Below are 22,519 nucleotides of genomic sequence, written 5' to 3'. Positions count from 1 at the left end.
GCTTGAAACTAGAGCGTTGCAAATTTAAGTGGTTAATAAATCCCTTTTGTGACATGTGACGGACGCCATTTATCTATATCATTTTGTCATATAATACAATACAATCAACAATTATTAATTAATCCTTTGATGTCGGTACCTATTCAATCAGCTGATTATTGATTTTCTGTCAAAATCTAAACGAGTTCAAGGTGAATTCGGAGTATTGTCTGATTGGATAAAGTCCGAGAAACCCGAAAAAATTAAATAAACAAGATGGCTGAAAATTAATCGTTATATATTTCTTTCGCCAAATTCTTTCGCCAATGACGAATTTTAATCGCCAAAATTATTATTTTTTCGCAAATTGCGAAAATGGCGACCGCCAGCGGAAACCCTGACACTTGTTCCGTGTAATGGTTGGAATTACGAGTATAAATGCTTCAAAACATATGGTACATCCTTATACTCTAAATCCTTCAATGATGAAAATGTGAATTAGTTTTTCAATTAAGATAAGCCAATAGGGAAGTATATATGGATAGCTACAGAATATTACACTTGACTGTTTTAAAAAATGTATAAGCTTTTTATTTATCCACATATATGAACGTCACTGATGAGACTTATGTAGACGAAACGCGTGTTTGGTGTACTAAATTATAATCTTGGTACCTTTGATAACTTTATATATGTACATTAGTTGATAGAATGACAACAACTTCGGATAGGAATAGAAATATCTTATCCTCCTGTAGCATTTTTTATTAATTATTTACATATGAAGTATCTATGCAAAATCTTCTACATTCTGACACCATTTTTGAAGCGGATAACAAACAAGGCTTCTATGGGCCGACAATTTTGATTCTCATTGGTATTACTTTCCAATAGTTTTTTTTTTGAAAGCTAAGAGACAACATATTGAAACTTGACAGGATATAGTATTGGTAGACCGTGAAAAATCGAGTTCAATATAAATCCAATATACAACTGTCTGGAGATCACATTCTCTTTTTTCTGATCATGCATTTACAGTATGAAATTAACTTATTATCTATGTAAAGATCCCCGTTTGCACCAGGAATCAGTTTACTTAAGTGTGCATACATAAAACAAAGGCATGTATGATAGAACGTCCGGAAATGTTATATTTTTATAAAAAGCCTTTTCAAAGTTTAGACAAATTGCAAGAAACTCCTCTTCTCTAAACACTTGAAGATAATTATAGAAAGAATACTGAAATATGCTGCGCATGGAGGCCAAATTCATAATATATAAATAATATGATTATACAATATATGTGTAGGACTCGGAACCGCGATGGTACTCCGAACCTCGATGGTCACGCTGACGTGCGATGTCGGCATTGTGACGTTAACGTTGATAGCTACGCTGAAGTGCGATGGTGGTAACGCTGACGTGCGATGGCCTGTCTATGCCATTAGGTATACAAGCAAAATAGACACGAGATGTTCAAATGAAACAGCATCTTTAAAAGAGAAAACATTTTTAAAACTTCTAAAAGGGGGTATGGTAATTGTCTGAGTCAGAATTTTTTTCATGCAATACGCATATTTTTTAATTTTTTTAATTTTTTCGACACTTCCAATTAAAATAATTATATTAAGAAATAACACTATAAGGTACTAGCAAAAATCGTGGATTCAAAATATATTTTGTGTCAGTCGTTGCCTTAGATTTGACAACCGCAGTTTGCTAGTCTTGTTTTTGGTAAATCTTTGAACTTTTGTTCAGGTCAAATAATAAATGTTGATGGTTTTGTTTATCTAATTTCAAATATGCCAATTTTCCGATTAGCACGCATTAGCACCCATTAGTAAGGGTTCAGAAAATATGGTGTTCAACTTAGCTGAGAATGATCAATTGGAAAGTACACGTATGGACCAGTCATGTTAATTTCGGTTAGTTTGCGGGATAATTTCGAACACGGGTCACCCTTTTGCTGATCAAGTCTAATTTGTATGCGCTGCTTTGCTCCACATGAATTGCCTACACATGTATGGCAAAAACCTGTACGGGACTTGAGATGTCCTTACTCTTTTTTTCCCTCCCTTTCCTCATTTAGCATGAAACCTTCATTCAAAACCCTATGATCTTGTCTCTTTGATGGGGTGGGTGGTCGGGTCCACTTCCTAAATACAAGGACGTGCCGCTGGTATATCACCTTTTCAAGCTCGAGAATATGTGAATAGGTCGGGAAAATTATTAAAAATATATGATAAGGTTAATAAAGATCCAATAATTTCGCTTGTCATCTTTCTTGGTGTTCTCGTCCTTGTTTTATCAATGACTTTTATCTCTTTTGGCACTTTGGTATTCAAAAGTAACATAACACACCAAACGAAAACCAAACAATATGGGAAAATGTATCATTTTTACCTACGCAATATATGAAAAGGTATACATTTTTTGAAATCTGAATTATATGAAGAAAGTGGGGTAACAGAAACCCAGCGGCAACCCTATCAATTTAGTATTATAGTGACCCCCGAGTCGCCTTCGAATCCATGTTATATTTGAAACGTCAAAATATTTAAACGTCATGCTAAACCATCGCATCTCAGCGTACGGACCATCGCACTTCGGCGTGGACCATAACACTTCAGTTTCCCAATCGCACCTACATATGTATATTGTCGGAAATTAACTACATGTACAAGTATTCGAAAAAAGACGATAAGCAAGGCTTGTCGAGATTTTCTCCTGCTTTGTAGAGTGTTCAATTTTTTTATATTTCCGACAATGTACATGTATATTATAAACCATGCATTTTAAGGTTTGGTTGTTGAAATGCAAACAGTAGTCTCTGAATTTTGCAAGAAATTGATCAAGTTTAAGCACTGATCATGGAGAAAAACCTCAAAATGAAATTGCATCCAAATTTCCGCTTGCTAAATTAACTAAGGACGACAACTAGCAGTTACTGAAATGTCAACCGACCATGCAGGGGCTGTATAGCCAGTCAATGTCGTTTAAAACTTCCATTTGTTGACATGTCAACTCCAGACCTCAATTAAACAGATTGAAATAGTTATCAAAGGTACCAGATTTATAAGTTAATACGCCAGACGCGCGTTTCGTCTACATAAGACTCATCAGTGACGTTCAGATAAAAGAAAGTCATAAAGCCAAACAAGTACAAAGTTGAAGAGCATCGAAAACCCAAAATTCCAAAAAGTTGTACAAAATACGGCTAAGGTTATCTAATAATATTTTTAATTCCTGAGATAAGGAAATTCTTAGTGTTTCGAAAATTCAGAGTTTTGTTACAGTAAAATTTATAAAAACGACCATATTATTGATATGCATGTCAGCAACGAGTACTGGGCTGGTGATACTCTCGGGGACGAAACGTCCACCAGCAGTGGGATGAAAGATTATGTCTTCATCATATGAATATCGAGCACAATCCTTCCCGTTAATGTTTTAGTATCATATCATCATAAAATATATCCCAGCAACTGGTATTAGAAAAATATGCTTGTTTCCAATGCAAAGACACTAGGATTGAATCAATATTGAAGCAAAAATATTTTTAATGACCTGACAACAGTATCGTACTAACTATATTCCTTCTTAATAAGATTGTTTAAATGGTTTGTTTGTTTTTGGAGTTTTGAGGTTAAAACAGTATAAGGAAACCCCATCAAGTAAGAAGAATCTTTTAACTCTGAAATTTATTCATCTCGAAAATAAGCACATGGTTATTGTGTTTCATTTATTGTTTCATACCTTTTCCCCATCTAAATCATACCTCAAAATGACATAACTGACTATACAATATGAAATTATATCGACTTCCCTTTAAGAGGCTTGCTAATTTAATCAACTTATTTTCAGCTTAAACACGTGGGTTTATTCCCGGAACACTTATAACGGACTGATCTAAAATCACGTACTGTTATGTGTATGACCACTGTGTCAGCTGACAAGTAAGTACGTTATATCATTGACTAATCTACTTTACTTTAAATATCAATTATCATCAATTATAGTAAATATCATCATCAGGGTTTTTTTCTTAACTTAAACTGTTAAACATAATTCTATACTATATTGGGAAAACGGTAGTATTTATTCTCTCCTATACGACAATACTTAAATATCAGAATTAACAACTATTTATAATTACAATATGGTCAGAAAAGTCTTGTAATAATATTTTAATAATCTGTTTTAGAAATAAAAGTCTATTGGTAGCATGACTTACTTCGAATTAAGCTTGTTTTTTTTTTAATCCATTGCAACCATTATTTAACATAAAAATTTGATAGTCTTTTTAAAAAATTCTCAAACAAAATATTAAATGTGTTTTAAAATTTATACAGCTCAATTATGTATTCCAACTATTTGAAAATAAATTAAAAAAAAAAGATAATCCATAAGATCTAAATAAAAAGCTCAAAAATTAACTTCCATCACATGCTATGGGTTAAAATAAGTTCAGCATAAATGCTGAGAAGTGTAATACTGAAGTTTTCGCTGTAAGAATATGATGTATTTCTCATAAATATGTTAGTACATCGTTTCCGTCCGGAATTCCACATATTATTGTATGGTTTCTATGAAACGTAAATGTTACTTTACTTTAACAGAACAATTTAATATATGAACACTATTCTCTTACATATCAAAACAAGAATTGAATCTGACATTGAATTTTACTTATACAATAATTTGGAGTAGGATTGATTCTATATTAAGGGGGATCGCGGGTATAAATCATCAACAAAAAAATAAGGATTTCGCTATTTTCGTCTTTTAAAATTTTATTTATTTTTGAGAACTTTAACTGGTCAATGATAAAGCTATGAAAAATCAAGAGATAACATTTTCCCGCCAAAATTCCAATGGCTAATATCTCGAAAACAAGCACATTGACCCCTATATATTTTTTGGACTTTTGATTCAACAATTAATCCCCTATCAATATACACTAGTGTTAAGGAAAGTTATTTATTTTAAACTGAGTAGCGAATTTAAGCACATACTTAATAAACATGATAAATGAATAATTGAACCACTAAATAAACTCATCATAGATACCAGGATCAAAATTTTGTATTTAACGCACTTTAAAACTAAAATAATTATGTTTGTAAAGTTAAAGTTTTTGAATGAGGTCATATCAATTTAGTAAATGAAGTGTTCTTTGCCCTAAGATTCTTAATAATATATACATTAAAGTGTTCGTAGTTACACATTATTTATTTTAAATCTTATCCTTATATTTTCTATCAGGACAATTCTAACTATTTGTATATTTTTTTTTAAACTTTCGGTTTCAAGTTATTTAATTGATAAATATATGTAGTAATGGTTTCTGCTGTAATTAGTGGGCAAGGTTTCTTTTTTCCTTCATTGTGTATACATAGATTCCAGGAGATGATATGATTGAATATATGATTATCTGTTTCTTGTTTTCTAAGTATTAGTTATTAATATCAGCTGTTCGTCAAACTAGTTTTAACGCCATGATACACATTGTTAGATGATACTAAGAAGGTGTTCGAAATCAAACAGGACAGAAAACAGTAAGAAAAAGGTAAAAGACGAAACCAAAGATAACAAAGAATTTCTTACCGGTATTATAGTTTGGGTAAGTTGCAGTCGGTGAAAATTGCCCTTTCTTATTGCTATGCTGTACAATGTACTCAGTCACTTTCACTTTTATCGCCTCAAACTCAATGAATAAGTTTTATTTTACTTTTAGTTTGTTTCTAATCATTTTTCTTTAGATAATATATTAATAATAAAGTTATCATATTCAGTTGTTGATTTAAAAGTATTTGGCACAACATTTTGGAATTTTGGGTCCTCAATGCTCTTCAACTTTATACTTGTTTGGCTTTATAACTATTTTGATCTGAACGTCACTGATGAGTCTTGTGTAGACGAAACGCGCGTCTGGCGTATTAAAATTATAATCCTGGTACCTTTGATAACTATGAATCTTGATATATTACCTATTCCAATAGAATTCTGTCATGTTGATTGACAATTCAATCGTTATTCGTTGTTCCAAAGAGTATAATATTATAAAGTCATTAATGTTTGAATAATCGTGTTGTCTTTACATTATACAGTTATGATAAATGTTTAAATCATGCTTTCCGAACATCATTATGTACAACATGTTCAGAATATCTGATTTTTTTCAACTATTTTTTAGGAAAATAACACATTATATAGTTCTGGGATATTTCCTCTTCATGATAAGTCATCATTATAAGAGGTTTTCTGTCATATATATCCTTATATCATTATTAATGTCACAATATTTTTTTGATTCAATTATTTTTTTTAAACGAGCGATAACGATTAAGGAGGACCGAAAGGTTATATTCAAACTCAACAATTGAAAATATACTGGCTATGATAATGTACATTGAACACCTGTTTTGGATCTAAATATGTTAACAGTTTGAGAGTGTTAAAAACAAATTATAAGTTCAACCTTGCATGAAGATGATGCGTAACCGAAGCGGAAGTTACCAAAGGGATATCAAAGATCATAAATCAAAAACAAACTGACACAATTCACAATCAAATTAAAGACAAAAAAACAGGCTACAAAGTAATACATGGAAAACTTTTGACCAAGGAACACGCAAATGCAACTTACAATGTAAATACACATTTTAATAAATTGATTTTCCCAACAAAATGTATAATTTGAATAATGAAAGTGACATTGAACTGACTAAATATAAAAGTGACAGTTATAACATATGTATACCATTTTTGTGCCCTGTAAACTTTTATCGACAATGTCGTGAACAAGCGACACACTATACCAAAGCCGAACTCAAAAAACGTTTGAGCACTTACAATATAGAGAGACCTTCATAAAAATTGCTTTGATTATTGATATATAAGATATTGATATCAAAACTACAATGTGTATTTGCTTAAAAAAGTCCTGGACTCAGAAAAATAATGTTTAGCTCCCATCTTGATAAGTAACCATTGTTCGTCTTCATACTATATTGTATTCTTTGATACTTAATTTTACTGTTTCTCCATTCTAATCTAGCTTTTGTAGTTTTATTCTTATACCAATCACGATGGCAAACGTCAATATCAATATCCCTTACCTTTCAGACATATAATCCTCCCTTTTTTGTCTCTTTTGCTAACAGAATAGTTATAAACTAAACAAAATCATAGTGTTTTACTTTTTGCAGATTGCAACTGATAAGAAACCATAATGTCAAACCCTCAACACAAATTCTTTAACAACATCAGTTACAAGTCAGATAAAACCGATTCAATCTATGAGGAGGTACCTTCAGAAAATCATTCAACAGAGTACGATGAAATAAAATTAGTGTATAAGAAAGATCATTCCAATGATGTCAACTAAACTACCAAATATTTCACCAAGGCGAGCAGATATTCGTAGTCGTCGAAAGATTCAAATATCATCATGGTTATTAGCTCTTATCGTTGTTTGTTCTTTGATTGCAGTAGGTCTTACAGGTGTTGTTACTTTCTTCTCAACAAATAAAATATTACCAGAAACACAGTGTAAGTATAAAAAGTTAGATGCGGTAATTGAACATGATCTGCCGACACATAATTTGAAATCCGACAAGATATAAATTCATTAATTCGATGCCAGTGGCACAGGCACTTGTTTCTGTCAATATGGGGTTTACTATCCATACCCGTACGAAACATCACAAGGTAGCTAACGGAAAGTTCAATGTGTTCTCTTCAACCAATATTTTATTACTTTCCCTTGCCCCTCTCACGAATAAACATACACCAGTCAGTCGGTAATTGATTTATCTTTACACTAAAACAACTTTCGCGTACTTTGAGAATACCCCTCAAACAGAATAACACACTTGAGATGAGAATTATTGACCTTTTTCCAGACCATTAAATTTGTAATTATAAAGCTTCCGGTTTACATAGGAAGTAAATAAAACTGTGCAATCCCATTGGACACATTTTTCTGGTTTCTGGTCACTAGTATAAATAAACAGGTAACCAGATGAATTTGAACAATAAGTTTGCACTTATATATTAACTTCCTAAGTTAACCGGAAGTTTTGGAAGTACAAAAGCCTGTGGCCAGTGGGCATAATATCATTTTCGTGTAACTTAGAGATAACAAAAAAAACCCAAAGGTGTCCAATATTCAAAAAGTCCTTTTTCGGCGAAAAACAAATAGTGTAAGTATTCAAATTCAGGAAAATAACTACAATTTATTTTTGAAGAAGTGCATATATATATAATTTTTAGATATGCATATTATTTGATAGTCAAATTACATGTATATTTTATCAGATTGCGCTATTATTTTGATTGGTTGACAATCTTGTCAGTTAAAGCTATGACTGCACTTGCTACCCAAGACAATGTTAAAACAAACGAAAACTCCTTAACTTCATGGTTGTAACATAAACATGTATTTATAAGAATTCAATGCTTCTTTTGATTATTTGAATAGGTTGTAAAAGCGTTGATTGTGTAAACAGATTAAGAATATAGTGCTTCCGCGCTGTATACACTTTGTGTTTTGTTCAACGCCTTTACACCCCACACAAGATATAAAAAAAAGCATCAACTTCAAAATAAAGTCTGTATAGTGCAGAAAGGTTTTCTGTATACTACATTTTCTTAATTCTTAGTTCTAGGTACAGATCAAGCAGGTTGTTCCTGGTCATTTTGGAGCTCCTGGTCAAAATGCAGTATTACTTGTGGCAACGGAGTACAAGTCAGAATAAGGCAACAAATGAATACTACAATGTTATGTAGTTACAATGAAACATTTGACAGTAAGACATGTTTCAGAAGCGCATGTGCAGGTATATTTATATTCAACATAAAATATTTAACCACCTCTAAATAGTCCAAAGTTTTATTTTTGGATTCGGTTGAATTTAAGGGAAAAGAGGGCGTTAGGACATCCATTTTGAAGGAACAGTTTGGTTGATTATTATGATATCATTTGCGTTCTTTTGACAGTCAATTTCTCTTCCCCTTATGAAAATATCGAAATGTCAACCTTTCTCTTATGCAATAACTTTTCTTCCGTTTCAAAATTGTACTATTATGCGTTTTATTGAATTGTTTTACACACCGAAATCAATTAAACCCAGCTCTTAATAAAAGTATGTATCAATCAATCAATGTAAATAATCATGACAAACCTTTACACGGATGATCAGTACATGCGATGAGGTAATGTAATTATATATAAATATCATACAGTAATTAGAGAAAGGTTCTGATTTAAGTATTCCTTAGTTAAGTGAAGACTTAAGTAAGTTGATGCATACGACTTAAGATTTTTACTTAACTAAAGGAATTCTAAGGGAAATCTAAGTCTAAGGAACACTTAAGTAAAGAAGTTTTATGCATACGGGCCCTGAAACACAGTGTAAGTATAAAAGATAAAATGCGGTGAACGAACATGATCTGCAGACACATAATTTAGAATTCGAGAAGATATAAATTCAATAATCCGATGCCACTGGGTGCGAAATATGTTTTAGTAACATTTTCGTGTAACTTAGATATAAAAGGAGCAATGGTTTTCAATATAAAAATGGTCCCGTTTCGACGACTAACGAATCTCTAAACTTCTTTTTTAATTTTTGAAAGTGGTGTAAGTTTTAAAAATCAGGAAATAAATACAATTAAGGTATGAATATAGAATCACTAGTATGCATGTTATTAAATAGTCAAGTAACATGTATGTTTTATTAGATTGCGTTCTTTTTATTGACTGACAACCTTGTGAGGCACTCTAGCATCAAGTTTTATTTCCGTATAATATAATATGACTGCACTTGCTACCAAAGAAAAAAACGAAAAGCTTTGTATAACTCTTTAATTTAATGGTTGTGACATAAACGTGTAATTTTCATAATTGAATGATTCTTTTGATCATTTGAAAAGGCTGTTAAAGCGTTGATTTAGAATATAGTGCGTACACGCTTTATACACATTTTGTTTCGTTCAATACTTTTACACCCCACAAAAGATATAAAAAGAAGCTATCAACTTCGGAATAAAATCTATATAGTGCAGAAAAGTTTTCTACATTTACTTAATTTCTAGTTCAAGATGCAGATAAGACAGGTTGTTCCTGGTCATTTTGGAGCTCTTGGTCAAAATGCAGTATTACTTGTGGCAACGGAACACAAGTCAGAATAAGGCAACAAATGAATACTACAATGTTGTGTAGTTACAATGAAACATTTGACAGTAAGACATGTTCCAGAAGCGCATGTGCAGGTAAATTCATGTTCAACATAAAACATTTAACCACCTTTAAATAGTTCAAATTTTATCTTTTAATAGAAAGTAATGTAAAAAAAAAGAAGCATTGATATACTAACTTGTATTCCGCACAAGTGTTATGTAATGAATTAAACCATTGTTGATGCCGCAGCGTTTACGGTTAAATAATGGAAGAAGTTTTACTTAAGTTAGTACTGATTTTTTTGGAGATGTTGTTCACCTAGCCACGAGCTTCTTTAAAAGGTTAACAATTCAATACGGTAATTCAATCTTTTAACATTGATTTTTTTATTTTTATAAATATTGAATTTTTTCATTAGTAAATTAAAGTAATACTTTATATTATTTTTATACAAAAAATGCACTTTTTCTTTGACATTGAGGCCATACGATCCATGATTGAACAAAAGTTGACACTTTTCGACGTTTCAATTTGATGAATTGCATTTAATCTTTTTATGACAATTTCTGCTGACCTTTTTTGCTGGTGTCTTGACCTTTCAATACACACCGACTGACATTTATAAACAAAACACGAGTTTATTGAGTATTGACTTTTTTCAATTTAACCTTCATAGCTTTAGACTCTATACTAAACTTTTGATTTTTTACAAAATATTAATTATAATTTCTTAACGGACAAGTTTAGAAATGAAGGGTATACGCCATTTAGTGGGAAAGTACTGACTACTTGGCTTATGTGTGGTATTACAATATTCTTTAATACATTCTTACGCAAAAAGTATATAGAATCAAACGCCGTTCAAATGTGTATTATTTTGATGTAGCTGAATATTTTTCATAAAGGCATAATAATAAGTATTAGATTTTACAATATTCAGATTGCTACTTTTTTTCTATACATTTTAATAAGAAACGGAAATTCTTGTTACGGTATATTGAAGTTCAATTTTGACGGGTTTTGTGTTTTGGTTTAAATAATTTATGCTGTGACTCTCTACCAAATATAAAACAACTTGTCAAACAAAATCTTTATTATAAAATCTTAAATGTACCTTTTGCATCACATGCAATTCTTATCAATTTTTATATTATGTTTCAAGTTATTGAATTTCTTCGTCTTTATACATAACATCCATAGACACGTTTCATATGCTTGTTCATGAAGAGTACATGGTTCTTCACTCATTTTTTTCAATCATCATAATTATGAAGTTTACATTATCCATTAAAACTATTTAATTAATGCAAATGTTTTTATTTGGAAAACACCAACGAACATTTTTAACCTTTGTCACGTTTTCTTTAATTTAAAAAAAGGAAAATGCATATGTTTTTTTGTGAAAGAATATCTATTTTCAGCTTTCCTTTTGAAAAATAAATTCAACTTAGAAAAAAACAATGATAATATGTTATAGTATCTTTCATATCACTGTGCAGGGTTAAATTTTAGTGACTGTTAATCGCCAAAATCGTTAACAACAAAAGAGAAACGAAAGATACTAAGAGGGACAGTCAAACTCATAAATCGAAAATAAACAGACAACGTCATGTTCAAAAATGAAAAAGACAAACAGACAAACAATAGTACACATGACACAACATAGAAAACTAAAGAATAAGCAACACGAACCCCACAAAAAACTAGGGGTGATCTCAGGTGCTCCGGAAGGGTAAGCAGATCCTGCTCCACATGTGGCACCCGTCGTGTTGCTTATGTAATAACAAATCCGGTAAATAGTCCAATTCGGTAGATCACATTCATGAAAGGGGATTGAAATTCCGACGTAAGGAACATATCCGATATCATTTGTGAAACGGTTATTCCATAACGGTCAACCAACTCTTGATGGCGTCCGTAAATTTTACGAAGGGATGATTTCAACTTCACCATTTGGAACTCTTGGTTTAATAGCTTCTGTGTGAGCAGCAACACTCTATCAAGAAAATCATGGAAGGAAATGCAAGCACGGGAATATCGTATCAATTGGGAGATAAACCCCGTATGCAGGTGCTGCTGGAATGTTGCTACTTAGAAATGGAAAGTTCACAATTGGAAAGCTGAAGTCATCTCTTGTGTCGTAAAGTTTTGTTTCCAACCGACCCTCATTGTCAATTTCTAGATGTAAGTCAAGATATGAGGCCGATTTAAGCTGTGTTGAACAGTGTTCAAGCAACAGTGATTGTTTTTGACAAAGAAAATGTTGTTATAACGGGGGTGTCATACATGTGAGATTTACGTACACGCAAAAAGTCATCCTTGTAGTTTTGGTAAAAGAGCAGGCTAGTGCTACTTCAAGACAGCACTCGCACCGCAAAGTTGAACCGGGTTAATATAAGTTGCAATAACTTTTATCCCAATTCACCATAAATAAATATGTTGAAACTAAACTAATGGGAATATCCATTTTTCTTAAATTTAAAAAATAAAACGATAATGAAGGTGTGAATTAGTATCTATTTTATTTCTATGCAGCGACCAATGTTAGTCAATGTCAATCTGAAGCTTTGTTAACATCAAGATGTGTTGAACAGTGTTCGAGAGACAATGATTGTAGTGGTAATACGAAATGTTGTTATAACGGATGTGGTCATACATGTGAGATATCTACAACAAGTAAGTGCCAGCAACATGTAATATGCACGTATAAAAAGAGAGCGTCTTTTGTCAAGTTTTTTGTTTAAGTAGGTTGCAATTGTAGGTAGTGCACAACTAAAAGAAACCAAATTTTAAAAACTTTGAAAACTTATATCTTCAATTCACTTCTAGTAAAATATTTAATTCTCATCCGTTCGTATGAAAGTGAAATTCTTCCTACATGCTTTATACACAACTTCCAGAGAATGTTTACTGATGTTTGTAAAGAAAGAACACAAGGTCTTTAGCTCATTTTAATCACAATGATGATTTATTTAATATTATCTATTTGAGATATTTCAATAATTAAAATGTTTTTATTTGAATTATATCAATTAACATTTTAAACCCTACAAAAAATTGTCCATTTGTCTGTAATTTAAAAAAGGAAAAAAGCATATAGGGTTCGTTGATTTACTTTTATTATCTGCATAGATTTATAGGAAATATTCAACTGAGAAAAAAACAATAATTTTGTGTGATAGCATTTATCATATTTCAAAAAAAAGTAAAAACACAAAAATACTGAACTCCGAGGAAAATTCAAAAAGGAAAATCAAAAATCAATAGGCAAAATCAAAAGTCCAAACACATCAAACGAATGGATAACAACTGTCATATTCCTGATTTGGTACAGGCATTCTCTAATGTAGAAAATGGTGGATTGAACCTGGTTTTATAGCTAGCTAAACCTCTCACTTGTATGACAGTCGCATCAAATTCCATTACATTCCATTACATTCAACGCAGCGTACAATGTACCTCTAATACTTATTCTCGCTGTGAATTTCGTTCATGGGTTATAACTGAAACAACTTCCCAAACCCCTTTATGATAAAAACTACTATCTAGCTTGTATCTTAAATACACTTCTAGCTAAATATATACTATTTTTAACCAGTATTAATGTTATCATTATTCAGGTATCAGTTCTGTTGGATGTCCTTTGCCAGCATCGTTATCCAGGAGATGTGTTGAACAGTGTTCTAGCAATAGTGATTGTTTAGGACAAAGAAAATGTTGTTATAACGGGTGTGGTCATACATGTGAAACCTAGAACATGTAAGTCCAAGACATTAAAACTTTAAATATATACGTTTAAAAGAGGAGCATCATATGTCAATTTGTTTTAAGAAGGTTGCAATCGTGGTTAATGCAAAAATACATACAGAATATTAGAAACTCAAAATTAACCTTCGATATTTACCAATTTTATCGTACAATACGTGGAATTACAGTTTGCTGCAACGTTACTGGCCTAGTGATAGTAAAAACATATGACTAAATTTCCAGGCATGTGTTTCTGGAATAAGATTCATTTGGAACATTTGTAATTAAAACGTTTAAAGGTCACTTGTATCAACGTTTCATATCATGAACAAATAAGATCCTCAGTCTTGCAAAACAAACTTTGCTTAAGAGAGTAGCAAACTTAGTTCAGACACTGATTATAAAATGTTTTCATATCGGGTGTACTTATGAATTTGTGATATCGAGACCATACACGTGACAGAAACATCATTTACACACGTACACATAGAAGAACCAACTAATGTTATTTTAATTGTTATTTTACTCTTCATTCTGTTGTTATAAATAAATAATACGGTATTTGTAATTTTGAAAAATAAATACATCATTTTGTACTTTTGTTAACGTATTGATATAATAAAGAAACATTTCGTCCATAATGAAATGATACACAATCAATAATAAATTGCTTATTTATTTCAATATTTCTTTTTTAGGATGTGAAATATACATTGGGGAAATTGCAATATGCACGGCATATATAATTTATGAAATGAACTATCCTCTCAAGTATTGCCCCAGAAGAAGTGGATTGTGTAAATAGTTGAATTTTTAAATTGAACATTGAACATGTTGAATCAATTTGATAAAATACGTGTTAGTGAATTCCTTTAAATGAATTATGCTCCGAGACGTGCATGCTTTGACGCGTGGACGTCGTTTATTATCAATTTGATATATGTAGTTTATCTTTGTAAATAATATAGGTCCATAGAATTACTACTCAATATCTTAACATTGCACATTGGATAAAAACAATGTCACAATTTAAAGAAAATAACTAAAACAATAAAGTGTTTGATAAAATCTAAATTTAGACAGTTCTTAAAGATTACAACTGCTTAAGAAATCGTCCATCAACAAAAAAGAGGAAAATAATCCTTGAAAGATATAACGGGAAAAAATGATGACAGTATTTAATTGTCTTTTCTATAACCAAAAAATGCGCACAAACATAACTGTTTTGTTTACAGATTATATTGATTCTTTGAATAATAAATAAAGGCAACAGTAGTATACCGCTGTTTGAAATTCATAAATTGATTGAGAAAAAAACAAATACGGGTTACAAACTAAAACTGAGGGAAACGCATCAATTCTCAGAGGAGAACTACGACACAACAGAAACACTAAAATGTAACAACATTACATTAATGTCAAAGATTCAGGAATTTATTCAGTAACTGTTTAAATGTGTTGGGTTAGGCGAATGGACTGTTGAAACCTGCAAACGACGTTTTAATTTAATTTTGAAAATATGATCTTACTACTCATATGGTCCAGCCCTTTCATGACGAAACACGTACATACTCATAAGGTCATGAACATACGCGTATAGTCCAAATGCTCATTCGCCTCAGAACATATATATTAATAAAATTGCATATCAAAATTGATAGCTTAATCAATGTTTGATTGGTTGAAAAAATTTCACGAAACTATGAACAAAACTTCATATTCCTCTTTGAGTAGCGTAGCCCTCCTTTTCGAACCATCGTAACGACACTGTGGGATGTTACGCGCGGTAAATGATCTGCTGTCTTGAGCTATTTATAATATGGGGACGAAGTCCCCTATTACAGTAGAAAATTCAATAAAAAAAAATAATTAAAAAAAAAATCGGGAAAATTTCCCGAATTTTTCATTGTACTAATGAACTCAAAATCGTTCAATTTTTTTTTTGTCGTGTTTTTTAATTTCCGGATCTGCGCAGAACACATAACTCTACTTCCTTCTTCCGGTCTTGTTGTCGTGAGACTTTGATTAGTCTAGTAAAATATAGGAACTCAAGGAACACAATACCAATATATTTCATTTTTAATCATTCTTTGTCTTTGGTATGAATAAACGTTACCTGATGCATTGCGTTTCTTTGTTTACATTGAACATGACGTCATAACGTAAATAACGTCACAAGTAAAATCCCTAACAACAGAACCAAAATCGGAAACGTTACGGTATTTCCGTTTCTTTTTTTTTTTTAACAAATATTTAAGTTACAAAAATTAATTTAAACAAACTTCGTCCCCATTCACAGGTAATGCCTGCCTCATATTAAAAGAGAGAGTATATAATTTTTCGTTTCCGAAGTAGAAAAAAAAAGAAAAAACAACTAATTTTGATCGATTATCATTGTGTATGACGTGCTTAGTTATAAAAACAAGCGAAATAAGACAAATAATGTAATAAATACCCTATGGTCAGTTAGTTTAAAAGTAAAGACAGTGGAAAAAGCATTCGTTTCCCTGGTCTTACGAAAATATGAAGATTTGTTCACCCTTGAAAATTCACATTTCCCTTGGGCCTCTATGCTCTCGTAAATGATGAATTTTCTTGGATGAACAAAGACACTGAAAATTAATGTATAATAGTGTAAAACAGTTTTACTCTATATTTGAGTAGTGTTGATAGTTTGAATGGATTTTAAGAACACTTGAAGTATTCGTCTTAATGGTCGTACTATTTGGTAAGAACACTTGATAAATAAATATATTTGAAGTATTCGTAGTATTATTTTCCTGTCGTAATGCATTATATGAAGCTAGAACACTGCATAACACTTATAAGATTATTCTTGATATGTGACGTTAGAAATGTTAAAGGTTATGTAAACAGAAGTATGATTAAAGTAACAGTATATGATTATTGTAAGAAATTAGACAACTCTGAAATTTCTTGCGTATGCCAAATATCACTATACGTAACTAATATTGCATTATGTCTTGTATGCCCAATCTGCCATACAAACTACAAAAGTAACTGTAACAATAAATTGTTTCCATGAACAAACTTCTCTTTTGTTTGCTAAGCATCTTTAATCAATAGAGGACCATAGATGACAGCAATATCAAAAGTAGGGTGTGCTATTAGGTGGTATACCACCATTGATTTTCCCCTATAAGTCTTTGTTAAATTGGCACTTTTAAAAAAAATGTACAGTATTTACCTTAATTTCAACCAAAGAAATACTTTGCATGTATAAAGTTTAATCCTTTCCAGTTCTACAGTGAAAATTTCACACTACATTTCATTGCATATAAGAAAGTAACCATCGTCGGAAGTAAACAACCCAATTTTTACACTGTTATTTACTGGTTACCTGCTTTGGTAACTATGTAACCTTAACTTTCCAAAATATTTTATACGACCATCAAATCAAAAAGGAGTGATGCTTTCAGACACTCAACATACATGTTTATGACTCAGAAAAATTTAAGTGCATTGAAATGCAAGGTTAATTTTCTTCAACTGTCAAATTCAAGGGAATATGTTTTTAGACCTACTTTCGTATACAACCAGATGTGACGTACCATGATTTGGTGGTATTACACCTATTAGGTCTTCCGGATATTTGTTTAGACTTATGTCTCGATACAAATCCTGCATTTGTTAGATATTTCATTGCTATTTCGTACCTGTATTCATTTTCCATAAAATCCAGTTCTGAGTTATTCATATACAATGTACAGGTTAAACGTATGAGTGACAATTATTTGCAGGAAGAAACAAGTATACGGATAATGCTTTAGTGTTCTACACTAGTAATTTTGGGGCCCTTTATAGCTTGTTGTTCGGTGTGAGCTAAGGCTCCGTGTTGAAGGCCGTACTTTAACCTATAATGGTTTACTTTTTAAATTGTTATTTGTATGGAGAGTTGTCTCATTGGCACTCACACCACATCTTCCTATATCTATCTAGTATATGTGAAATTGTGAATTCACTGATGTAATAAAATTCACAACTGAAACATTTCAATCTAATACCTGAGTTAAAAAACCATGATGTTGCAGAATTTTGTTATTAATAAAGCTGTGCCATACCTTTTAAAAAGAAGACGTGGTATGATTGCCAATGAGACAACTTTCCACAAGAGACCAAAATGACACAGACATTAACAACTATAGGTCACCGTACGGCCTTCAACAATGAGCAAAGCCGATACCGCAAAGTCAGTTATAAAAGGTCCCGATATGACAATGTAAAACAGATTAAACGAGAAAAACTAACGGCCTTATTTAAAACAAAAATGAACGAAAAACAAATATGTAACACATAAACAAACGACAACCACTGAATTTTAGGATCCTGACTTGGGACAGGCACATACATAAATAATGGGGCGAAGTTAAAAATGTTAGCGGAATACCAACCCTCCCCCTAACCTGGGACAGTGGTATAACAGTACAACATAAGAACGAACTATAAAAATCAGTTGAAAAAGGCTTAACTCATCAGATAGACAAAAAATACAAGTGGACGTGGCCGGGTACTTATACATCCCGACAACAAAAAGACACTAGGAACAGATCTGCATACATTTCAAATGGCCTCATGATAATACCTTTGTAATATTTGATAGAGTACTGTATCAGATAAATGTACTTTTAAACCCTAAAGAAAAATGTTACACAAAAAAAAGAACATTTGTATACTGATATCTGACACTTACATCAAGTAAATATATGTTGATATTCATGAATAACTCCGTTTTGATTTTTAGACGTAAGTTGTCTAAAGGTTGCTTTCAATTGATTCCCCTTTGGTTAAAGAAATGGAACAGTATAATATCTATCTACAAACTAAACTAAACAAATGTTCTCAAAATGTATAACTAGATAGTTACCCTTTTGTTCAGAGAGTTTTATGATCTTGATCATTCAATTAAGAACATGGAATTATTATAAAAACTTGCAACCAAAAGGATATTTATATAGTTAATATAAATAAATGCAAAGTCTTTAACATCTCCCATCAGTTTTTTAACGGATAAAAAAAAAGTTTGGTTTGGGCCGAATTATCATTGATTTTGGCTGGTTCCCTTTACAAATGTCCTCAGTAACTACAAAGCGATATCTCGAAGCATTACCGGAGTGAGTATTGGTAGACCCTGTACAATTAAATCAACGATTTAAGTTGATCTTTTACAAATATAATGATATTTTTTGGCATATCATTTTATTTAACACTTTATAGAAAACCATTTTTAGTCATGTTCCCTCAACCTCCATTGACATTGTGACACTAATTTGACCAAAAAATAATGATGACCACGATTTGTGGTCATTTGCGTAAAATCCCCGTTTTTTCTTGGAATCAGTTTTCTAAAGTGTGTCTACTTCAAACAAGGGCGTATTTGATAAAACGGAAATGTTTTCTCCTACTTACTTCCTTTATTCTTAATTATAGCGTGATCAACAGCAAAAACTTCTCCCTCTTAATTCTTGTTAATTTAATAATGAGGGGATGATGAAATATCCTGAACATTGTATTTGTCCACTTGTATTTTTGTCCATCTGATGAGTTAAGCCTTTTTTAACTGGTTTTTATTATTCGTTCTTATGTTGTACTGTTATACCATTGTCCTAAGTTAGGCGGAGGTTTGTGATCCCGATAAAATGTTTAACCCCGCCACATTGTGTATGTATATGTCTGTCCCAAGTCAGGAGCCTGGAATTCAGTGGTTGTCGTTTGTTTATGTGTTACATATTTGTTTTTCGTTCACTTTTTTAGATAAACAAGGCCGTTAGTTTTCTCGTTTGAATTGTTTTTCATTGTCATTTCGGGGCCTTTTATAACTGACTTTGCGGTATGGGCTTTGCTCATTGTTGAATGTCGAAATTTGACGGGACTTATTATGGCATACAAATGTCCGGCGTCCGTCCATCTGTCCGTCTGATTTTTTGTCCGGAGTCCACATGTCGCACCGTGACTTGAGAATGACTTATCCGAATTCCATGAATTTTTGAGTTACGGCACTTTGTAACTAAAACAGGGGGGGGGGGGGGGGGGGGGGGTATTGTTTTCACATGTCGTGCCATATCTCAAAAACGATTTATGATTATTGCTTAAAACTTCACACACTTCTTAGTTATATTAATCTACAGATCTGTATACCTTTTGGTGATGAGACGAAATTTTATTTTTAGAGTAAATAAGATTTTTGTAAAAAAAAAAAGGAGGGGGTTCACATGTCGCACCGTATCTAAAAAACCGTTAATGATTATTGTTTAAACTTCACACACGTCTTAGTTATATTAATCTACAGATCTGTATACTTTTTGGTGATGATTCAAAATTTTATTTTAGAGTCATTTAGGTTTTTTTTGTTAAAAAGAGGGGGGTATTCACATGTCGTACCGTATCCCAAAAACGATTTATGAGTATTGCTAAAAACTACACACTTCTTATTTATATTAATCTATCGATCTGTATACTTTTTAGTTATGATTCGAATTTTTTTTTAGAATTATTCAGTTTTTTGTTAAAAAAAAAAAGGGGGGGGTTCCACATGTCGCACAGTATCTCAAAAACAATTAATGATTATTGCTTTAAATTTTACACACTTCATAGTTATATTAATTATATATACAAAATTTATGAAAATTGTTAAATTGACTACAAAGGACAATAACTCCTGAAGGGGTCAATTGACTATTTAGCTCATGTTGACTTATTTGTAGATCTTACTTTGCTGAACATTATTGCTATTTTTAGTTTATCTCAATCTATAATAATATTCAAGATACATGTAATAACCAAAAACGGCAAAATGTCCTTAATATTACCAATTCAGGGGCGGCAACCCAACAACCTGTTGTCTTATTCATCTGAAAATTTATGGGCAGATAAATCTTGACTTGATAAACAATTTTACCCCATGTGAAATTTGCTCTAAATGCTTTGGTTTCAGAGTAATAAGCCAAAATCTACATTTCACCCCTATGTTCTTTTTTTAGCCATGGCGGCCATCTTGGTAGGCTGGCCGGGTCATCAGACACATTTTTTGAACTAGATACCCAAATGATGATTGTAGCAAAGTTTGGTTAGATTTGGCCCAGTAGTTTCAGAGGAGAAGATTTTTGTAAAAGATTACAAAAACTTAAGAAGAAATGGTAAAATTTAATATAAAGGGCAATAACTCATTAAGGGTTCAACTGACCATTTTAGTCGTGTTGACTTATTTGTAGATATTACTTTGCTGAACATTATTGCTGCTTGCAGTTTATCTCTATCTATAATAATATTCAAGATAATAACCAAAAACGGCAAAATTTCCTTAAAATTACCAATTCAGGGGCAGCAACCCATCAACCGGTTGTCCGATTCATCTGGAAATTTCAGGGCAGATAGATCTTGGCTTGATAAACAATATTACGTCATGTCAGATTTGCTCTTAATGCTTTGGTTTCAGAGTTATAAGCCAAAATCTACATTTTACCTCTATGTTCTATTTTTAGCCATGGCGGCCAACTTGGTTGGCTTGCCAGGTCATCGGACACATTTTTAAACTAGATACCCCAATGAAAATTCAGGATAAGTTTGGTTTAATTTGGCCCAGTAGTTTCAGAGGAGAAGATTTTTGTAAAAGTTAACAGACGACGCCGGAGGACGCACGCCGGACGACAGACGACGGACGCCAAGTGTTGAAAAGGCTCACTTGACCCTTTGGGCCAGGTGAGCTAAAAAGAGGGGGTCACATGTCGCACCGTATCTAAAAACCATTAATGATTATTGCTTAAAACTTTACATACGTCTAAGTTATAATAATGTTAACTACTGTAGTCTTTTTTGTGATGATTCAAAATTTTATTTTAGAGTTATTGAGTTTTTTGTATAAAAGGGGGATTTTTACATGTTGCGCCGTATCTCAGAAACTATTTATGATTATTGCATAAAACTTCACACACAAGACGACGGGTGTACCATGCACTCGTGGCGCAGCTGTTTATTTTTTTTTTTATAAAATATCATTCGTTTACAATAAAAGTAACCAGATATCTTTTTAGTGATACCACTGTTAATAGTTATTAAATTTACCGTTGTTGAATATCGTCGAGGTTTTCTCTTAGAACATAATAAGGCTTTTTTTAAGATACAAAATTTAGTTCCGATAGGTTAAAAAGGCTATTAGCGTAAAAAAGTTTAAACTCACCTCGTCATTATACTCGTCATATTTGCAATCTTTTCCTTTCTTTTTTTTTTGTACTCTCATTTGAATTCGTATTATAAATGCTGCTTTTTTAATGTATGCAAAATGTGAAATATATTATTGTTGTTGTCACTAGTTTTTGTTTATCAATTGATTCGTAATGACGGAATTTTATCAGGTTTCTTCAATTAGGATGAATGAATAAATGTGCAAAAGTACCTTTAAGGTGGCACGGTAGTATTTCCTGGCCCATAAGGGATAATGATAGCCTTTTTAAAATTTTCACCACTTTCTAACACTGCAAAAAATTCTACATTCACAGTTAACTGAAGTACTTTCATTTTACTATTCAGAAATGAATTTGAATATGTATCATGACCGTTTACTTTTTTTGCTATTTTTAAAAACCTAAGGCC

General features: G+C 31.8%; 1 protein-coding gene across 3 annotated transcripts; it reads left to right on the top strand.

Annotated features, from left to right (window-relative positions):
* Positions 1-3,838: 3,838 nt before the first annotated feature.
* LOC139512747 (thrombospondin-1-like) lies at positions 3,839-16,151 on the top strand. 3 transcript variants are annotated; one of them, XM_071300615.1, is made up of 8 exons: positions 3,860-3,935; positions 5,468-5,602; positions 7,191-7,533; positions 8,646-8,822; positions 10,081-10,257; positions 12,701-12,841; positions 13,786-13,924; positions 14,611-16,151. In XM_071300615.1, the coding sequence occupies exons 3-7, from the start codon at positions 7,356-7,358 to the stop codon at positions 13,917-13,919; spliced, it is 807 nt and encodes a 268-aa protein (XP_071156716.1). In that variant the 5' UTR covers positions 3,860-3,935; positions 5,468-5,602; positions 7,191-7,355; the 3' UTR covers positions 13,920-13,924; positions 14,611-16,151. The 3 variants fall into 3 exon arrangements, with proteins under 3 accessions (XP_071156714.1, XP_071156716.1, XP_071156717.1); XM_071300616.1 differs by having other exon boundaries at positions 3,912-3,935; positions 5,495-5,602; XM_071300613.1 differs by lacking the exon at positions 5,468-5,602 and having other exon boundaries at positions 3,839-3,935.
* The last annotated feature ends 6,368 nt before the right edge of the window (positions 16,152-22,519 follow it).

The sequence above is a fragment of the Mytilus edulis genome, chromosome 2, assembly GCF_963676685.1.
Source record: "Mytilus edulis chromosome 2, xbMytEdul2.2, whole genome shotgun sequence".
NCBI lineage: Eukaryota > Metazoa > Mollusca > Bivalvia > Mytilida > Mytilidae > Mytilus > Mytilus edulis.
The sequence above is the reverse complement of the archived record's forward strand: the minus strand, read 5'-3'. Positions and strand labels throughout refer to the sequence as shown.